Genomic DNA, 20,783 nt, shown 5'->3' on the forward strand with positions numbered 1-20,783 from the left:
GAATTGCAAAGGAGACAGAGATGCAGGGCCCTGGAAGATTTCCCAGTCGGGCCCCTCCTGTTCTAGATGGGGACCTGAAGCCCAGAGTGCACCCTGTGCCCTGTGGAGCACTGTCTTGCTTGGTAGCCTCTGAACTCACATTCCAACCCCTAGACTGCCATCTGCCCAGCAGGCCCAGCCCAGGACACTCTCTCTCCCCAGCCAGCACTATCAGCACCCCTTTCACAGCTCCTTCCCAGGGGCCTACAATACATATTTACTTGTTGACTGAAAGTCATCAGCTCACCTGGCGAGACCTTCCTGCCGTCTTTAAGTAGTTAACTTAAATTCCTTTTGGGTAAGAGATCAAAATAAGCAAGTAGAATGGAAACAACAAAATCTCTACCTTTCCACTTTAATCCCAAAATCTTAATCTCCCCATCACTGAGTAACTTGCCCTCCCAAATCCCAGTCACTTCTTGGTGGGGCTGCAGCTTGGCCCTATCCCTGTCTCACTAGGGGAATGGCTCTTGGCCCAGGCGTGTATAGACTGTGTCTGTTTGCAACTCTCTGAAACTAGTAACAGTGAGTCCTGGAGAGACTGTGGGCACCCCCCCAATTCCAGCCCCTGTCTGTAGCTTTGTAAAAAGGCATCCCTGTGCCCCCACCAAATGTCCGCCCCCTGAAAGTCTCAGGGGCCGAGTGCCTGAGAAGAGCAATGCAGGGTGGTGCCCGGCTGTCCCTGGCTGACGGCAGCACATGCCCTTCTCCTCCTCCTCCTCTCTCCTGACTCCTGCCCAGGACCCCCCAGCATCCGGGCCATGCGGAACATCACAGCAGTCGCCGGGCGGGACACCCTTATCAACTGCAGGGTCATCGGCTATCCCTACTACTCCATCAAGTGGTACAAGGATGCCCTGCTGCTGCCGGACAACCACCGCCAGGTGGTGTTTGAGAACGGGACCCTCAAGCTGACTGACGTGCAGAAAGGCATGGACGAGGGGGAGTACCTGTGCAGCGTCCTCATCCAGCCCCAGCTCTCCATCAGCCAGAGCGTTCACGTGGCTGTCAAAGGTAGGCCTCCCTCACCAGCCAGGGCCCCTGCCCGCCTGACCACCCAGCATGCGTGGGCCCCTCCCCAGGTGGGACTCAGACAACAATAGGCAATCCTGAGCAAGAGAGGCCCCAGCTTGGCATTCAGAAAAAAGGGAGCAGGGCAGAAGACTGTGGGTGGACACAGACCATGAGTTCCTCTACATCTGGGTTCCTCCTCAGGCTGCAGAACGAGACAGCACACACCCCAGGTGCACGAGGGGGTCAATTACAGACAGAGGGGGCAGGCTGCCTTCTGGGAGAGAGGCCAGGCCAGAGATGGGCTGCATGGGGCCTCTGCCCCCAGGAGCTCAGTAGGCCCACACAAGAGACCGGGAACAGGAGGCCAGGGTTGAGAGAGCACACTTGGAGCCCTGACTCCCTGTGGGATACACAGTACACAGGCCGCTTCTACAGGACTGGGAACACCCTTCCACTTTCTAGTACTGCTTCAGGCCTGGAAAGTGCTGGGTGGTGCTTAAAAACCTCCTCCCTCAGGCCAGGCACAGTAGCTCTCGCTTGTAATCCCAGCACTTTGGGAGGCCGAGGCGGGCGGATCATGAGGTCAGGAGTTTGAGACCAGCCTGGCCAAGATGGTGAAACCCTGTCTCTACTAAAAATTCAAAAAATAGCCAGGCGTGGTGGCAGATGCCTGTAATCCCAGCTACCTGGGAGGCTGAGGCAGGATAATTGCTTGAACCTGGCAGGTGGAGGTTGCAGTGAGCCGAGAGTGAGCCATTACACTCCAGCCTGGGCAACAAGAGTGAAACTCTGTGTCAAGAAAAAAAAAAAAAAAAAAGCTTCCTCCCTCCTGGGCCCTTGACACCCACCTGGGTGAGGTCTGTATTTCATGCCTGGTACTGGGTAGCCACTCACTAAGTCTGTGGATCAAATGAATGAGTGAATATAAACGAGCAAATACATGAGCATGTAAGTCAATGATGATGTCTCCTTGGTTCTGGGGCTGTGAAGGTCTTCGAAGCCCCCAAATATATTCTTTGGGACTGACAGACCTGGAGACTGTCTGGATGGTGTGTGAGAGGAGGGTGGCCTGGTTGCTCTGGGGCCAGGCTGGGGAGGTGGATACCCCCAGGCTTGACTAAGGAGAAGCCAGTGAAAACCAGGCTGCAGGGATTGGGTACCGAGTCAGTCATGGCTATGATGGCTGAAGAGCTTATGTCTCTTTGTGAAGAGCCAGGGTGGGCTCAGGCCTGGGGAGGATATGCAGACAGGTTGTCCTCTTCAGCCTGAGGTTCCAGAAGCATGAAGACCTCAGCCTGGGGCTCCGCCTGGGAGGAAGGGAGGTCTAGGGGTCTCCAGCCACCATCCTGGGCTATCGCAGCAGGCTGCGATGGGGATAATGATCTGCCACTGTCACTGCAGCAGGCGCACTGTGCACCCCTCACAGTGCTCCATGCTCCACGTGTATTGCTGTCTTCGACCCCACAGCTGCCCACTCAGCTAAGGCAGGTAACATTTCCTCCCCAGTTTTGGGGGCAGAAAGTGGAGGCATAGAAAAGTTAAGTAAGGCCGGGCATAGTGGCTCATGCCTGTAATCCCAACGCTTTGGGAGGCCGAGGTGGGCAGATCACCTGAGGTCAGGAGTTTGAGTCCAGCCTGACCAATATGGAGAAACCCCGGTTCTACTAAAAATACAAAATTAGCAGAGTGTGGTGGCACATGCCTGTAATACCAGCTACTTGGGAGGCAGAGGCAGCAGAATCACTTGAACCTGGGAGGCGGAGGCTGCAGTGAGCTTAGATCATGCCATTGCACTCCAACCTGGGCAACAAGAGTGAAACTCCATCTCAAAAAAAAAAAAAAATGAAAAGTTAAGTAAATTGTCATCTGGTGTCAGAATCTTTCCCAGGTCTGCATAACTCCAGAACCTGGGCCCAACTGAGAATGGCCCTGAGCCAGGGAAAGGACAGGCTGGAGGGAGGACCGTTTGCTCCATGCGCTGCCTTAGGAATGAAGACATAGAGCTGCTGGGACTGCCAGGGAGGGTGTGGAAGAGACAAGAGTCCTTGAGAACTCTGAGGGCCCTGTCACCACGGGGCTTCCCTCTCCTGAACATCTATGTCACCCCAGGGCAGTAGGGAGGGGAAGCTGGGGAGAACCCCCTCTGTATCCCCAAGGGAAGAGAGGGAGGGATAGCGTTGACCAGGGGAGGAAAGCAAGCAGGAGGCTCATGGAAGGAAGAAAAAGAGAAGAGGGGTCCAGGCCTGGTAAGGGGCCCTGGCAGTGGGGAAGGGCCCTGGGGACGCCCTGACTACTGCTTTGCCCAAGACTGGAAGTGACATGAAACAGACACACTGTCGGCAGCAAGAGGGACGCATGGGAAGAGGAAGCATTTGTGGGGGACCCTCAAGCATGTGATAACACTGGGCATCCGGTGGAAGGGCCTGGTGGCCCCCAGAATTACTGAACAGTGGCAGTGGAAGTCTGGGTGGGGACTTCTCCCCGAGCTCCTGCCATCAGTGCACAGGAGCGGAGTCACACGCCTCTCGTGTGCCCAACACCCGTCACAGTGCCAGACAGTGTGTGCTTTGAACTGAAACTGAGCCATTAGGCTGAGTTGGAGTGACTTACTAGGAAACCTCACTTTGAGCCCAGGAAAGTGGGCTCTCTTTTGTTGTTGTTGTTTTTTTTTTTTTTTTTTTTTTTTTTTTTTTTTTTTTTTTTTTGAAACGGAGTCTTGCTCTGTCACCCAGATTGGAGTGCAGTGGCGTGATCTCGGCTCACTACAACCTCCTCCTCCTGGGTTCAAGCAATTCTCCTGTGTCAGGCTTCTGAGTAGCTGGGGCTACAGGCCCACGCCACCACACCCAGCTAATTTTTGTATTTTTAATAGAGATGGGGTTTCCCCATATTGGTCAGGCTGGTCTCAGACTCCTGACCTCAGATAATCTACCCACCTTGGCCTCCCAAAGTGCTGGGATTACAGGCGTGAGCCACTGCTCCCGGCTAAAAGTGGACTCGCAAAGTCTACTTTGAGGACTTACTAGGAAACCTCACTGTGGCCATCTGAGGCCTGGGAGGAGAGAAAAGACCCTCACAGCCAAACACCCGTTTCCCTGCTGTTGCACGGGAGCCACGTGCAAGGGCATCCTGGCCACTTTCTCTGCCCAGCCCAGGGGCCTTGCCATGCCACCAGGGACTTCACATCCCCCAGGCCACATACCCCCTCCCCGACATCTGGGACAAATCAGCTTGGTGGCTGTGTATACAGCTCAGCCTCCCTCCTTTAAGCAGCATCACGGGGCTGGGCCGCCTGTATCCATTTCCCCTACAAGCAGTGGACTGCGAGTTTACAGTGTAAACATCACATATTAAAACATCTAACCTTTGCTCCGCTCCCTTCGCCCGCCCTCACTGGCGAGCATTTGGTCGGGTTTGTTGGCTTAAAAAAAAAATAATAACAGGGCTGCAGCGGGCCTCAGAGGACTCGGAACATCCTGAAAGCTGCTTCTGTTCATCAATTATTCAGCCCCATTCAGGGAGTGATCAGTCCTAATGAATTGAATCTGATGCATTCCGTCTCAGCGACTCGCTGGGCCTGTTGTGATGGTGCTGAGCGACAGTGTCTCTGCAGCCCAGGGAGAGGGAGGGAAGGTGGGGGTGGGAGGGGTGTGTGTGTGTGTGTGTGTGATCCTAGAGGACAGAGTCCATGCCCTGGCTACGTGTGAATCCCCAGCACCCAGCATAAGCTGTGCATAGCAGGCATATGTGTATGTGTGTGTGTACACACGCTTGTATGCACACCTTCCCCCTTCCCCACCCTCAGGGTCTGAAAAATCCCAGAAATCCAGCCCTGAGAGGGGTGTAGTCACCTGTTTTCTCTCTAGACCAAGAAGCAGCATTGGTGTGAGGAGCTCTGGGACATGTCCCCACCACTCCAAAAGCTCGGGCCCCCTCATCCCCATTCTTTCCCTGACTCCCTCTCCCACCTCATTAGAATGCACTTTTGCAGAAGAACCATCAGAGCTGATTATGATCACACTGCTTGATTAGCGGATGCGCTGTTCCAAGAACTACCCAAGGAGGGAGGTGGAGGAGGTGCCCGTGGGCATGGCAGGGGCCCTGACTTGCAGGGGGGAAAGGGTAGGGGCCTGGGGGCAGCTCTCCAGACCCCACTGCTGCTGCCCGACTAGGAAGTGCATCCCACCCAAGATTCAGAGCAGAGAGCTAGAAAGTAGAAAAGGGCAAGTGGGGGGCAGGGACGGGGGGGACAGAGCACCGGAAATGTGAGATAAAATTGGAAGTCTCCCACCCCAGCTCTGTGAGGCCAAGGGTCAGCGGCCAGGGTGGGGCTGAAACCCAAGCTGCTCCATGAGCTGGAAAAACAACTGCTGACTCCATTCCTTCTGGGACTGCTTGTCTTCTAACGAATTTTTCAAACACTAAGCTAAAAACAGGAGCACATACTCAACATGCATGCACATGTGTGCAGAGACCTGTGTGTGAGCACTCGTGCGTGTGCACCCTGGTACGTATTGCATGCACGTGCAGCAAATTAACACATTAGCCCATTCACACTTGAGCACACACACATATACATGCACGCCAGCAGTTACACACACACAAGTGTGTTGACTACCAGGGCCCTCCCGTAAGGCAACATTCCTGAGCCCAAAAGGTGGTTGCAGGTGGTACCATATGAAATATTGCCCAAGGGAGTCTACTGTGGCCCAGCAAAGTGGGAGGAGCAGGGAAGAGGGAGGGTGGAGGGTGCTTTCGGGGCTGTGTGTGCCTTGACATATGTGACACTGGCTGGCAGAGGAGAGCCAGGCTGCAGGGGAGGCGGGTATTTGTCTCTGGTCATCCAGAGAGATCCTTGGCAGGATGCTAAAAGGAGGGCACGCAGACCAAACCTAGATGTGGTGACTTTAGGGCCCCCTGTAGCTGAAAAATAATGTAGCACAAAAGCATCTCTGGGCCTGCAGGCTGAATGTTTAATTAACTAGGAAGGCAGGGCTACAACTGGGGCCCCTTGGCATTGGCTCCGTGAAGAAACATCTCCATTCCTACATCTGAGCCTCTGAGGGCTTCTTGAGCCAAAACAAGGGCAAGAGGTGCTTTCTGCTCATGCTCAGCAGGACCAGGACAGGGAGGTGGTGCCAGGCTCCTGTGGAGGACAAGTGGAAGAGGGACACACCCACCCACGCACAAACACCCTCTCCCCCAAATGCTCACGTTCCCTCCCTCCCTCCCTCCTTTTTCCCTAGCCGCTCAATGCTGAGCTTCAGCACCGCTCCATCCAGCCTCTGCCGTATGCCCGGGAGCATGTGCCGGAGACCCTCTCCCACCCTTACGAGTGGGTCAGGGGTTTCTATGATCATAAGCTTAAGAGAGAGTCAGCCACCTGACCAAGTGCCTGCTACTGGTGAAGGTGGAGGTTTGGAAGGAACCTCACTGGGATCCACAGGAAAGGGGCACAACATGCTCCCTAGGAGGAGATGGCCTGCATGCCATTTGGGGGAGGAACACCGAGGAAGCCGCTACCAACAACCTTATTTCCTCAGCCAAGGGAGCCAGTAACAAAGGAGCAAGCAGTCTCCCGTGGGACAGACAGGGCTCGTGACGATGGTAGTGGTGATGAGGATAATGACCACGAATGTCATTCATTCAGTGACATCTACTGTGCCTCCACTAGATTCCAGGCACTATTTTAGGTTCTATGAATACAGCTATGCTCAAAATAGACAAAAATCCCTGCCATCAGGGAGTTTACATTTTAGTGAGGAAAGGGATCCTACGGCAAATACCCCAGAGATTTCTCCTGTCAAACAGGAGAGAGGCTGAGAGTGCCAAGGAGAGGGAGGTTTGCAAAGTCCAGTAAGGTGATCCGGGAAGGGCTTCCTGAGAAGAGAGGGTTGTGTAAAAAACTTAAGTCAGTTATCGTTATTCCTAAAATATAGGACTTGTTTTAACTAGAAAATCAGTGTCTGACTTTAGAGATTAGTTGGTCCAACCGCTCCATTTTGCAGATGAGAAAACTGAGGTAAGACAGGATGCTGATAAGGAGGTGCCTTGCCCACAGTCACTTGAATGGGTAGCAGAGTCCAGAACTGGGCGTTTTGGGTTCCAGGCATGGCTAGTGCCCCATCTCCATGCTGCAAGGGCAGAGAAGCCCCGACTTCCCACGGCGCGCACTCTGCTAGCAGGTGCAGTAAATAAAAGGCTCCATCTCAGAGAGAGATGATGAGAGACACCATAAAATGTTTATGAACTGGGCTGGTGGTCAGCACGCCTTCCTCTGTGCAGCACTCCCAAACAAGTGGCCATAAAAGCTTTATGGTGACTGGACACTGAATGGCCTGCCTCGACCACTGTGTCTTCTCAGCCACTCAGGCCTCTGCCTCCTCGCCATTGCAGCACCTTGCTAAAGATGACTGTGGCCAGAGCAGGGCTTCTGGAGAGAAAGCCCCAGGTTGTGAGGCATTCATGCCCCCTACATCCAGCTGCCTGCTAGGGGACACACTGGGACTCAGGGGCAGATCTACAGGCTGGACTCCACAGTAAAGAGGGCCCAGGTCATAACCGGGGTGCAGGTGGTCAGACCCCACCTCCAGGAGGATGGCTTTCCCAGAGGTGGAAATGTCCAGGCACACATGTGGCTACTAGCCCTGAGCACTGGAGAGGGCGCCACTGACTCACAGGTCAGAAGGCAGCCCCATTTGGACAGCCTGTACATATGGGGAGGAGTACATATGTACATATATGGAGGAGTCCCCACTCTCTGCTTTGGAAACCGCACTCACAGCACTCCTAGTACTGAATGAGCTGGTGGAGGAGCCAGGATCCCTGGGCTTTCTTCCCCCTCCAGGCTGCCCAGTGTGTGTATTGACCGGATGTGAGTGACTAGCCTGGAGCACCAGCCATGCATCACACCTGCCCATCCCCCAGAAGCAGGGGTGGAGGGGAGCGAGGAGCCTGCCTTGGGCCTCTGGGAGGTCATCTGGTCATCTGCCTCCCCACAGCCCTCTGGGAGCACGGGGCCAGCACAGCTGCATGTCTAACTCCCGGGATGGATGTTGGCTACTTCTTCAGTGGCCTCTCCAAGCTGTTGATGTTATTCAGAAGACCAGAAGGAATGACAGCCCCTTGGCTCAGCCTCCTCTGTCTCCTTCACCTCATCTATTGTTTGAAAGCATGTGTGTCCTCTAACTCTCAGCTCAAATTCTACTCCTCCATGAAGCTGCAGTCACCCCCCGGATGACATCGCCCTCTGCTTGAGCTCAACATCTGCATATCCAGGCGGTCCTTGTCCAGTCATCTTTGGGGAAGTATCTTGCCTTCCCTAGTAAATGAGAAGCTCCCCGAGGCTCTCTCTGTAGCTGAAGTGTGTTTCTACTTTCCCCAGCCCACACGGAGCATAATGCCTTCACAGAGCAGCATTTCATAAATATTAGATGAATTAGTTAATTAATGAATTAACCTGCCTTAGTAACTTGCTCCATTATCTAAATTCCTCCTTACTGAGAGAGACAGTCTTCTCCTTGCCTGAACTAAACCTTCTCGCCTGATTTCACTGTCTCTATCCACTGGCTGTGGCCTCGATGGAAACGTGGTGTTCTGGCCGTCTGTACCTGGGCTTGGCCCTCCAGACTCCACAGCCCCTTAGCTTTCTCTCGGCTCTGCAGAACCTTGTCCCACATTGCTTTGCCCACACATCCTGTTCTCCAGCCCCTCGTCACTGCCTCCACCCTCCCCTTGCTCATGTTCAAGCGTACACAGAGCTCTCAAATCACAGCAGCTTGTTTGGTGCCGTGACAGCAAGGGCCTGGCCCCTAAGAGGGACGAAGGGACCAAAGTTCCAGAACCCCAAAGCATCTCGAGGAGCAGCACAGAGCTCCTTCTTATTCTGGCTGAGCCCCCAGCCTGTGCTGCCACACCCTCTGCCCCCTCGCAGGTGAACTTCTGAGGCCACCCTAGGAAATGATATTCAGACACATGTTCGTTCATTTCCTCACCCGACAAGCATTCACTGGGCACCTACCATTTGCTGGATGAATAAGTCCTAGTTATATAAGCACTTCTACAGGGAGTTACCCCAGGGAGGGGCAATGCAGTTACCCTGACGGCCATGTGATACGTGCCCTAATCCAGGTGTGGACCGAAGTCTGCAGGGCTGTGTGGAAGGAAGGTGGGCTTCACAGAAGAGGTAGCATTTGAGCAGGATCTGAAAGGATAAAGGGGGAGTTTCCCAGGGGAGTTTCCCAGGAGGCCTTTGTGGGCAGGAGGACTTGGCCAGAACCGGTTCTTCTAGGCCTAAAGAAACAAACTGGGCAGCACATCTGGGTCTCTGCTACAATCCATCAGAAAGCCCAAGGGAGCTGGGAGGCCTAGATCTGACCTAGGCACACACCCAGACTAGGAGGGCGGTCAGCAGAGGCCCAACAAGAGAAATCTTGGGGAGGTCTCAGGAATGGGCATTGGGCCATTGCTAGAGTCAGGACCCAAGAGAAATCTATCTGAAGATGTCTAAGGCCCAATAAACCACTCAGAACACTGGGGGCAGAGTCCTAATCCAGGAAAAGAGGCAGCCAGAGACTGGGATGAGGTGGTCCGGGCCATGACCAGAACCCCGGAAAAGCTGGCTGGGATTTAGGTTCCAGGTGGATCTGGAATAAGGTGGATCAAAGCCAGCTGGTAGGTGAGGAGCCCATGTACTGGGGGATGAAAAGGACAGACGCCCAGTGGTGCTCGCCCAGGCAGGCTGAGGTGTGGGGTTGTGGCATTCACGGCGTGCTGGTGGGAGCACAGGCTGGAGTGAGCGCGAGGTGGAAGATGACATTGGAAGTGTCAGCTGAGGGCCCTACTGAGGGTCACAGAGGCCACATCCCTCCTAAATATCACTTCCTCTGGACCTACAGCTCCTGATCAAGAACTCTCCCAGGATCCAAAGGGCTGCCTGGGTTTTTCTGTGTCTACACCTGGCTGCTCCCTGCAGGCAGCTCCCTTCTGAGCCCTGAAAGTGCAGGGGTGCCCTGAGGGCAGAGGGCCATGCATCTGATTCCATCCATCCTTCCCCCGAGAGCCCATCCCCCACTGTGGCCACTCTGGATGGGCCCAGGGTGGAGAGTAGCAGGCTTCCAGGGAGGGGTGGGGCTGGTGCCTGGGAGAAAGCTAGAGGACTGTGCGGCCTTGTAATTTAATTATTCAACTGCAGAAAGGAGATCTCATCTATTGGGTGCTCATCCTTGTTAAGCTAATTGTCTATCTCCCTTCACTCTCTTCTCCCCCACTTGCTGGGGAAGTCGCTGCAGCCTAATTGAGTTATCATAAAGATAATGGCTGATGCTCTAGCCAGAGCTGAGAAAGGAGGATCCATCTCACATCGACTCAGGCTCCAGACAGGCCCCCAAGGGGCTGAGACGTAGGCAGTGTTGGCAGGGGGGTGCAGGCTGCATTTCTAGCAGGAGGAAGGCTGGGTGGATGGTGCTTTGCCCAGAAGCGTCTAACCAACTGGTTGTCCTGCAGAAGACAGGGCTTCCTCTCTGCTCTTTCCTGCCACCCAAGGAAGCTCACCTACAAGACAAAAAGATCTCTGGACCTGGTGTGGTGGCTCTTGCCTGTCAACCCAGCACTTTAGGATGTTGAGGTGGGAGGATCACTTGAGACCAGAAGTTTGAGGCCAGCCTGGTCAACATAATGACACCTGTCTTTTAAAAAAAAATAAAAATAAAAATTAGCCAGACACAGTGGTGTGTACCTGCGTTCCCAGCTACTTGAGAGGCTGAGATGGGAGGATCACTCGAGCCCAGGAGGTTGAGGCTGCAGTCAGCCGTGTTCATGCCACCGTACTCCCACCTGGGTGACAGAGCAAGACCTTATCTCAAAAAAAAAAAAAAAAAAAAAGTGATCTCTTACCTCTTGTCTGGGCATGTCTGGGGCTTTCTCAGAGAGGCAACCAAGCCACATGGTGATGAGACGTGGACTTGGAGAGCAGACCAGGTTTTAAATCCCATGGGTATATCTTATGACCAGGGCAACCTAGGGCAATTTCTTTTCTGCTCTGAACCTGAGTTTTCTCATCTGTAAAATGGGGACATTATTGGTAGGAGGATCCGGTGAGATCACGTGTATAAAGCAACTGCACAGTGATGTGAGCTTCCACTCGCCTGTCCTAACACTCGATGACAATAGAGAGGGGTGAGGTGGCTGAGGACCCTGTGGGAGACCCAGAGTTCAGTGCTCTGGTTTCAGATGAGCAGCCATAGGACATGCATGGGGGACAGTCCCAGCACCATGCTTCCCCTCTTGCCACCGGGCACCTCGCCTGTATCCCAGGCCCTCAGAGAGCTGTGAGCTGCATCACTGGAATGAGAAGTTGGGTACAGGGGTGCCAAGGAGCAGCAGGGAAGCTGGAGGGGAAGGTGAGCAGAGGTCAGCAGGCATAAATCAAATTCCAGGACACATGGGAAGGTCCAAGTGAATCCAGGCCAGCCACGGCCCTGAACAGAGACAGTGGGTCCCACCCTGGGCGGGCAGAGGGACAGGAGCCAGGCCCCATTAGGAGACCCTGCATGGATAGGAGAACGAGGCCCCAGTTCCCCAGGGGATCTCTGTTCAAGGCCCAACCCAGAGCCCCAGGTAAGGCAGCGTTGCCAGCCAGGCGAGGACGCACAGGGTCCCGACGGCAGCACCCCCTTGCCTTCCCAGTGCCCCCTCTGATCCAGCCCTTCGAGTTCCCACCCGCCTCCATCGGCCAGCTGCTCTACATTCCCTGTGTGGTGTCCTCGGGGGACATGCCCATCCGCATCACCTGGAGGAAGGACGGACAGGTGATCATCTCAGGCTCGGGCGTGACCATCGAGAGCAAGGAATTCATGAGCTCCCTGCAGATCTCTAGCGTCTCCCTCAAGCACAACGGCAACTACACATGCATCGCCAGCAATGCAGCCGCCACCGTGAGCCGGGAGCGCCAGCTCATCGTGCGCGGTGAGCAGGGACAGGCCAGCCTCGGGGGAGGGAGGAGCCAGCTCTGCCTGCTGCTACTGCAGTCTCTAGATTTCCAGTTCCAATCACAGGCTTATGGAAGGTGGGCTCCAGCAGGACCCTTCAAGATGATCTTGGAGCCTAAACCTCTTCTTTTCCAGGGCAGGAAACCGAAGCCCTGAGCAGAGAGACACTTGCTCAGTTAGTCAGCGGCAAAGGCAGGATCGGAACTCAGAACTCCCAACTCCCTACCCAGTACTCGACAAAAGCTCTCAGCATCTTGGGTTTCAGAAGCTGCCTGCCTCCAACTTTATAATGGCCCAGGCAGAGCTGACCTCAAACAGAAGGTGCTCCAAGCCCTAGGAGACCCATCAGAGACTGAAATGGTCTGTTTCCCTACCTTCCCTCTTTCTGCAGTGCCCCCTCGATTTGTGGTGCAACCCAACAACCAGGACGGCATCTACGGCAAAGCTGGTGTGCTCAACTGCTCGGTGGACGGCTATCCCCCGCCCAAGGTCATGTGGAAGCATGCCAAGGGTAAGCCCCTGGCCCAGCCAGAATCTCCAAGAAGGGCAGGGATGGGGAAAGGAGGATGCTCTGATGGAATCTGAACCTGTTCCCTGTAGGCAACTCCTAGCCCTGGGTGGGAGTCCTTGGGTCTGCACCCCAGCGGACCCCAGGCTACACACTTCACCTGGAGTCATCCTCAGCCACCCCCGGGGGTCTGTGGACCGGGAACAGCCATCATGCTGACTCCCTATTTCCTCTTGTCCCCCAAGACGTGACCTCTCCTCTCCCGCCTCCGCCCCAGAACTCAGTGTACACCTGCTTTCCCTACCCAACCCTGCCCTGGGGCCCCAGACCTGGAAGCCCCCTGCTTCTCACCAGTCAGCCTTTTCTGGGGTCAGGGTCCTTCTTGGAGCCCAATTGCATCCTAAGGATGCCTTTGCTTTCTGACTAAGGCCCAATCCTAAACTGTATTTGTGACTGACACTGGGGAATGGAGGGGCAGGGGGTGCCCACAAGGCCTCCTTGGAGGATGCTGGCCTCTCTCCCAGGCCTGGTTGCCTAAGACCAGACAACTGCCATTCAAAGACTCAATCTTCTCTCCACCTGCAGCCAACTGGCCCAAGGACGGCTCTTTCTTCCTCTCCAAGGAATTCACCCCAAAGAAGCTCCATGCCAGTGTCAAAGTGGGCATTGAGCTGAGGCTCCCAACCCAGTCTCCTTGAATCAGAGCTGGGGCAAGGCCCATCTTCTGGGAGGGGGGGAGTCTTTCCTGTTGTCTGCCAGGAGCTGTGTGGCCTCAGCACTTTGGGGATGGCCAAAGTTCAGCTCTGCTACAAAACAGCCCTCGATCTGCAAGAGCAAGGTGTCAGGGCCACTCCTGGGACACTCTCAGCTTATGCCCCAGTACAGACCCAGCCCTCCTAACAGCTGCCTCCTTCCAGGGAGCGGGAACCCCCAGCAGTACCACCCTGTACCCCTCACTGGCCGCATCCAGATCCTGCCCAACAGCTCGCTGCTGATCCGCCACGTCCTAGAAGAGGACATCGGCTACTACCTCTGCCAGGCCAGCAACGGCGTAGGCACCGACATCAGCAAGTCCATGTTCCTCACAGTCAAGAGTGAGTCCTGCCCCCGCACAGACCCCCAGCACCCCAAATCACAGTCAAGCCCCGGCTCTGCACTCTTCCTGCCTGCTCTCTTGGTCTCCACTGTTTTATCTATAAAGGGAAGGAAGGAAGGCTTCCCAGTCAGAGGGCGGCTTGGGACCCTCAGATGGGGTATTCAAAAGCACTGTCATCTAAAACAGGGGCCTCACCCTGAAAGGCCCCAACTCACCCCCACCCTGGTCATAATAAGCTCATGATTTGCTCTGCTGCAATATCATGTGGCATCCTGTTTACTTTGGTCTGTAGATTGGCGATTCAATCTGAATACTCCTAGCAAACCATTTATTTTTGCTAGTTAATATACACTTGCTTGTGTACAACTTGTTTGTGGCTTAAAAAGGAAAATAGCATATACTCAATGTAGAAGAAGGGCTTATGGGTCAGAAAACCTGGGTTCCAATTCCAGATCAGCCTGATGAGTTGAGTGACCTTGGGAGAGTCACTTCCCCTCTCCGGGCTCCAGTTTCCTCACCTGTGCGAGGGCTCTCTTCCCAGCCCACTGATCTCACAAAATTGCTGTGAGTTCTGCAGGAACTGATCATGGAAAGAGGAAGCTGCTTTGGAAAAGCCCAAGGACCAATGCAGCTCATTACAACTCGGTGGTGTACCCACGGCTTCTAAATTCCCCCACCCAGAGCAGGCCTCAACGGCCTTAGAATTACACTGCTTATTTGCTATCCCAGGATGTTCTGAAGTCTCATACAGACATCCTTACTGGGTGAGCTTCTTCCTTTACACTGCAGGGGTCTATATAATGGGTCCCTGGGAATCACATCAGAAGGGCCATGTCCATCTGGCCCCATGTCAAGACATGGCTATAAGGGCCTGAGTGTTAGTGTCTGACCCGGCCAAGTATGAATCTGGGAGCCAGGACTTAATGCCTTGGGACTTTGATGAGCATACTTGGCCTTGTGCTACTTCATTTTCCTGATCTACACTATGGGCAGGGGGCAGGGCTTGTAATAGGGCCTTACCTGTTACGTTTCATGTCAAGAGCAAGTCAGATGGTGTAAGTGAAGCAACCAGTATGTTAAGTGCCCGGCAAAGATTTCATGGCTTGGCCAGCTTTGTTATTCGTAGCGGCAGTCCCTCCAGGGTGTGGGTGGGAAAGCCTGCTGATGGCAGAGCCCTGCGTGTGGTCTGCCCAGCCTCTCCCCAGAGTGCCCACCTTTAAGAATCATAGCTTCTTTATCACTTGCCAAAGCCTGCGTTCAGCTCAGCACAAGACAGGGAAGCCCCAGCGATCGATGCTCAGGGAGCTCCGAGCCGGAATCCCCGCCCTGGGGAGCCGCTTCCCTCACACTATCAAAAAGCACTTTGTCCTTAATAAAACCAGGCAATCAATCTACATCCCTGAGCTTGGGAGAGCTTGGCTAATTCTGGCTGTGCGAGGCGGGGGAAGAGCAGGCACCTCTGCAACCCTCCTCATCTCCCAAACTCAGATGCTTTTTCGCTGTTGTTGTTCTTTGCCTTTTTCTTCAAGTTGGGGGATTCCACTGAGCTGCCAGCTCTGTGACAGGTGGTTGCTCCAAGGAGACGCAGGGGTCGCAGGTGCCAGAGGACACAGTGGTCAGGAGCTGGGCTGTGTGTGAGGAGACCCCGCGTGCCTCAGGCGGTCGCTGATGCCCTGTGCTCCCGAGCGAACCACCTCCCCTGGCGGGCCTGGACTTTTTCTATGCCATCCTCACTTTGCAACCCAGCAGCAGCTGCAAAGCGCTCTGAGAAGTTCAGAAGGAGCATATTTGGTAAATTCAGGGCCACCTCCTGAACACATGCTGCACAAAACCTCACGCACCAGACACACGCTGGGGCTCACCTATGGGGCCCCGTCTTCCCAAGGGAATGGCAGGAGTTTCCTACTATCCCAGTCACCGCTGGGCAGAACCTGGACCTGGCTTCCTCCTTCCTTTCCTCCCCCATGTCCTCATCTGCAGGCCTTGGTGGGCTCCCTCACTTCTCCCCCGGTAGGGCCGTCGACACACCTTTCTTACAGCTGCTGTCTCTCCACATCTAGGGGTCATGTCATCCCACTCAGGGCACCTCCGATCACCCACAGCACCTCTCAGCACCCACTCATGGCTCCTGCGTGGCCCTCAGATGGGCTGCTCTCCAGCCTCACCACGCACACATTCCCTCTGATACATCCTCCGTTTCTCACACCCTTCCTGTCACAAATGACCCTTCCCATTCTGGCGCCACTCTCCCCAGTGACCTGCCCCAGCCATCCTAGAGGCCCTCATGCCACCCAGAATCCAGCAGGAGGGGAAGAGGCAGGGCCGAGGACATTGGAGGCTGCAGGGCAGTGGTCATGGAGGCTGCCAGGGTCAGGGCCCCTGTCTGGAGTTGGAGGGGCTGACTGTATTTGTGTAGCAGCCTGCATAATTCTCTGCTGTATCTGGCTGCCAGAGGACACTCCCGGGACAATGCAACACTGTCGGGGGGGTGAAAGTGGGCACTGGGTGGGCCGCTGGCGTGCCTGGCCTTCTTTGGAACACTTGTTCTGCCTCCTGCTGCTTTGACGCAGGTGCCTGTTCCAAGTAACCCGCCCCAGCTACTGCCCTGCACAGCCTCTCTCCTTGCCCGCTCTTTTCTTTCCCTCCTTTCCTTTTCCTCAACCTGATAGCAATTCTCCCACTCCCCCATTCTGATTTCAGTTTAAAGGACACAGGTAGGTAGAACCTTCAGGACCCGGTCACCCATGCCCTCAGCAGGGGAAACCACTCCTCGTCATCCCTCGGTCCATCTCAAACGCCCATACCATCACCCATTTGCAGAGCCAGCCACAGAAAGATCTACCATTTGCAAAACCAATTTCAAGGTTTGCCTCAATGCCCCTAACACACTCGGGAAAGTTTTGACCCAAAATAACTTTACCTTTCCAGACCTCACACTTCTATGAACTCTCGGAAAGCAAACTGATCTTAATCCCCACTTTGCCCAAGCAGAAGGAAGAAAATAAATCTATCAAAGGGACCATAACAGCAGAGAAAGCCTCCAAGTGTCGGATCGGACGTTTGTGGTTGGCTTCTATTGGGGAGTGTCTATACCATTGATCCCTGCAGCTTCCAGAGATAACTCAGCACTCACTCAATGGTGCTCCCTGAGCACTCACTAAATAGATCAATAAAGCGTGGTGATTAAAAACACGGACTTTAGAGCCAGACAGCCCTGGGTTCAAAGCCCAGCTCTGCCACCGGATAGCTGCGAGGTCCAGGACAACAATCTGTCAGCCCTAATGTCCTCCCCTGTAAGTTTGGAATTACTGTGTAGTACTTTGTGCATTGGTGAGGTCTAAATGAGACCATGCACTTACAGGAATGAATACAGTATTTGGCACAAAATACACATTCGATAATTAGCAGTCATTAGTTTTAGGTGCTAGAAACCTGGTGATGAGTCAGAGCTGCCTTTCTCAGAGAATTTAGAATCTTGAAGAGGAAATAGACAGACACCCAAAACAACTATGATACACAAAATGATAAATGCCTTAAAAAGCTACAAGCAAGGTGATACAAAAAGAATCTGAGACAGAGTCATCAATTTTAACTCTGGGGGTGAAGAAGCAGGTGTCAAGAAAAGCTTCACAAAAGCAATAGTCTCTAATTAGGGCTTGAAGGATGAGAAGGATTTGGACACGGGCCAGCAGGGATGGAGGTCATGCCCTTCCAGGGATACAGAAACAGCACGGTGTGCAGACAGGAAGGCCTGTGAATGTCCTATGTTGAGGGAACTCAAGGTGTCTGGCAGAGAGTGATGGGGAGAATGTTTTAGAAAGCTAAAGGTTTTCTATCTATGTAGAGTTGACGCTTGACACTAAGCTCCAAACAAGAGTTCCAGGGATCCAGAGGTCTGGATGGGAGTCGGAATTCCCAAGCTAGTTCTTGGAAAACTGCTGTGCAGAACCCTTTTCAGGATCGCAGGGAGCTAAGGGTTTATTAGAGCAGGCAAGTGGTTTTCCAAGTCCTTGGACATCTTTGATGGCAACCAACCAGGCCCAAGTGGTCCCCACTCCTCCCTGGGTCTTGGTGTAGGTTGAACTCACGAGTGCATGAGCATACAGTCCAGCATTGCCACCTGCATGTACAGCACTTTACAAAGTTGTTCCCATACCTTGCTTGTGAAGTTGGTAGGCAATAGCTCCTTCTCAGAGAATGTGAGAGATTAGATCAAGGTGACTGGGTTAAGTATAGTCCCAGCTGAGGCCAGAACTTACTTCTATGGACTGATGGTTTGGTAGAAGGAACACAGACAGAGTAAAAAGGCTGGGTGCTAGTCCTGGCTCAGACCTACTGGCTCTGCATCCGTGAGCTGTGCCTTCCTTTCTCTGGGCCTGTTTCCTCATCCATACAGTGAGAGGCCTGAATTAAGATCTAGTCACTAGATGACCCCAGTTCCCTTCCAGCTCAGACTAGCTATGACTCTAGCAGCATGAGCAGTCTTTTCAAGGCACCAGACCACCTCCCAGAACTTGGTTGAAAATAAATGTAATTAACAGAATAAAATACCATGTCCACAGAGCTGCCTTTTATCTCCCTTTTAAAATATATTTTTTAAAAAAGGAAGAGAGATAATGACCAAAAGGAGGAGGAAGTAATTCCCCCTTCAACTGACACATGGGGAGAAAATAAAGCATCTTCAAAGAGAATTCTTCAACGAGAGGCAGGTACAAAGCCAAGCTGCCTAGTCCCAGGCAGAAGGAGGCTGGCTGTGTTTTGAGGCAGCCATCACGTGGCAGTGCCCTCCCGGGACTCGGCCATCCTCTTGTCCAGCAGGTGACCTTATTAGACAGGTCTCGTTGGACCTCCCAGACTCTCTTCCACTCTGTGAAGGCACCAGTGATTGGGTTCTAGACAAAGCCCATAGCCAATTAAATCCATAAGGGCTCTTTGTTTGGTTTGAGTTTTGATTTATTTGTTTATCAAAATGTCAGACCAATTAAAGTGAGGTCCAAGTGCCCTCAGCGAGCATACACCCAGCTGCACAGCCACAACATCAGGAGAGGGGAGCTTGGGGCCAAACTCTCATGGGGACTTGAGAAATGGAGGGGGCAGGCCTAGCAAAGGAAGCCCTTGGGCCTCTGTGGACCAGGTCGCCCACCATGGTTGGCCACTGGGACTGAGGTCAGGATGCAAAACTCTGGGAAAGTGGGTCTGGTGATCCAAGATGGTCCTCATTTCAAATTTGCCCAAAGGAAACTCCTTCTTGTCAAACAGAAGCAGCACCTCCCTGAGACCTGGGGGACTGGGGCCCCGCCCCTTCCACAGGGCAAGGAGTCTATAAGCCCAAGGAAATGGCTGCTCAGAGCCCACAAATCCCTTTCTAGATCACAGTCCAGGCACCCAGGGAATTCCCTGCCTGCATGCCCCCAGCATGCTTCCAAGACCTCCCAAGGCCTCCTGCACAGACTGTCCTGCCATGGATGGGCACTGCCACCGCCGTGATCCCTAGAGCTGAGGGACGGCTGTTGGCAGAGCATGTAATGGAGCCTGGGCACATGGATTGGGTGTCCACACACTATACTCACAAGGACCCTCTCAGCACAGATAACAAACTGAGGCCCCAGAGAGGGCAAACAACTGGCCCAAGATATTCCTGTGTGTTCCCTGGTGGTGGGTCCTGTCTTGTCACAGACTGAAGCTCCTTGGGGGTTGGGGCTGGTCTTCCCCTCCCTGGGTGGGAACTCTCACTCCTGGCACCGCGCTCAGCACAGACCTCTGCCCACTCTGGAGTCTGCACTGGGGACTGACTGGCTGACTGACCTCCAGCCCACAGGCCTAGTCCAATCATTGGGCTCAGAGGTCACCCTCTCTGCTCTTCCCTTCTCCCCTTATGAGTCCCCCGATTGGGCAAGGGGTGGATGGTATAGACTCTCTGGATCTGAAAGTAGCAGGGGGAGAAAGCAGGATAACACTCAAGGGCTGAGGCCTGGGCACTGAGTTATGCTGGCCTGGGCCTGGTGCTTGGCCATGCCACAGCTGTGGGATTTGGGAACCATCACCTGCTCTCTCCAGCCAGGAAATAATCATAGTCGGCCTCACCTGCCCAGCCTCCAGGCAGCAGAAAGGGCCCCTCCCTGGCTTATGCCAAGCTAGGGAGTCCCCTCTGGAGACCTGGGGACCAGTGCCCACCCCCACCTCCACCGCTGCTGAAGGGAGGGAGGGAAGGAAGAGAGAATGAGTCATTGTGATGATTTCCATGGCAATGATCATCCTCCTGGCTCTTTGGCCTCACTGATTTTGAGACTTCACAGAATAAGGAACAACACTTTGACTCCTGCTTCATTAAACAGAGGCGAGGAGAGAGGCTGGACACGTCCTCTCACCAGGCCGGGCTCCCCGCTGTGGCCCCCATTCTCAGAGGAGCAAGGAGTCAGCAAACCTCCTTGAGCCCTCGCCAGGAAGTCTGCAGCCCTGAGCCGGCTGCAGGCTCTCCCAACCCTCTGCAGAGCCCAGGGAGACCAAAACAAATGGTTCATTTAGGGGACAGAAAGGTTCTGACCCTGGTTCATGTCCCAGGGTTCCTCGCTATGCCCTGGGTAAACTGGACACAGTCCTTCTTGCAGAGACTCAGTTTGCTCCTCTGTTCAGAGGGGTCACCATCCTTCTGTCCCTTTCCCTTGCCCACTAAGGCATGACTAGAGCTCAAGAAGTGGGTTGCGTTCTGTTGTGCCAGTGGAGACTCAAGGGCATGTGTCGCCAGTTCCAGGCCCCAGCATTCAGAAGCTGTAGCCTTTTTTGGGGAGCTATAGGAAAGATGAAGATAAGCCTGAACCAATGAAAAGTGGGAGATCTTACTGACCTCCCAATGCCAGCAGTATCATTGGAACAATCACATAACATCCCAAACCTAACCCCAAAGCGGACGTTTGTACAAAAGTTTCAAGGTCGAATAGAACAGTCTCCATGTGGAACAATCTCCATCCTCGCCCTGGTCCCCTGACAAGCAAGGAGGTTTTATTAAAGGGATAGGAGGGATGAACCTGCCCATGCATCCTCTGGTTCCAATTTAAAAGTGCTTGTCCCTAAGGATCTCATCTGGGCTCTTACCTTCTTCTTAGAGGCCTTAGCCAGTGGTGGCAAAAAGCACATCACC

At 53.9% G+C, this 20,783-nt stretch overlaps 1 protein-coding gene across 1 annotated transcript in view; it reads left to right on the forward strand.

Annotated features, from left to right (window-relative positions):
* DSCAML1 (DS cell adhesion molecule like 1) overlaps positions 1 to 20,783 on the forward strand; it is a 368,693-nt gene that overhangs the window by 278,394 nt on the left and 69,516 nt on the right. Inside the window, exons 8-11 of the mRNA XM_017883085.1 lie at positions 781 to 1,053; positions 11,740 to 12,018; positions 12,433 to 12,552; positions 13,467 to 13,643. Of these exons, the coding sequence (XP_017738574.1) occupies positions 781 to 1,053; positions 11,740 to 12,018; positions 12,433 to 12,552; positions 13,467 to 13,643 (849 nt within the window). The remainder of the gene's footprint in view (positions 1 to 780; positions 1,054 to 11,739; positions 12,019 to 12,432; positions 12,553 to 13,466; positions 13,644 to 20,783) is intronic.

The sequence above is a fragment of the Rhinopithecus bieti genome, unplaced genomic scaffold, assembly GCF_001698545.2.
Source record: "Rhinopithecus bieti isolate Rb0 unplaced genomic scaffold, ASM169854v2 scaffold_11964, whole genome shotgun sequence".
Taxonomy (NCBI): domain Eukaryota; kingdom Metazoa; phylum Chordata; class Mammalia; order Primates; family Cercopithecidae; genus Rhinopithecus; species Rhinopithecus bieti.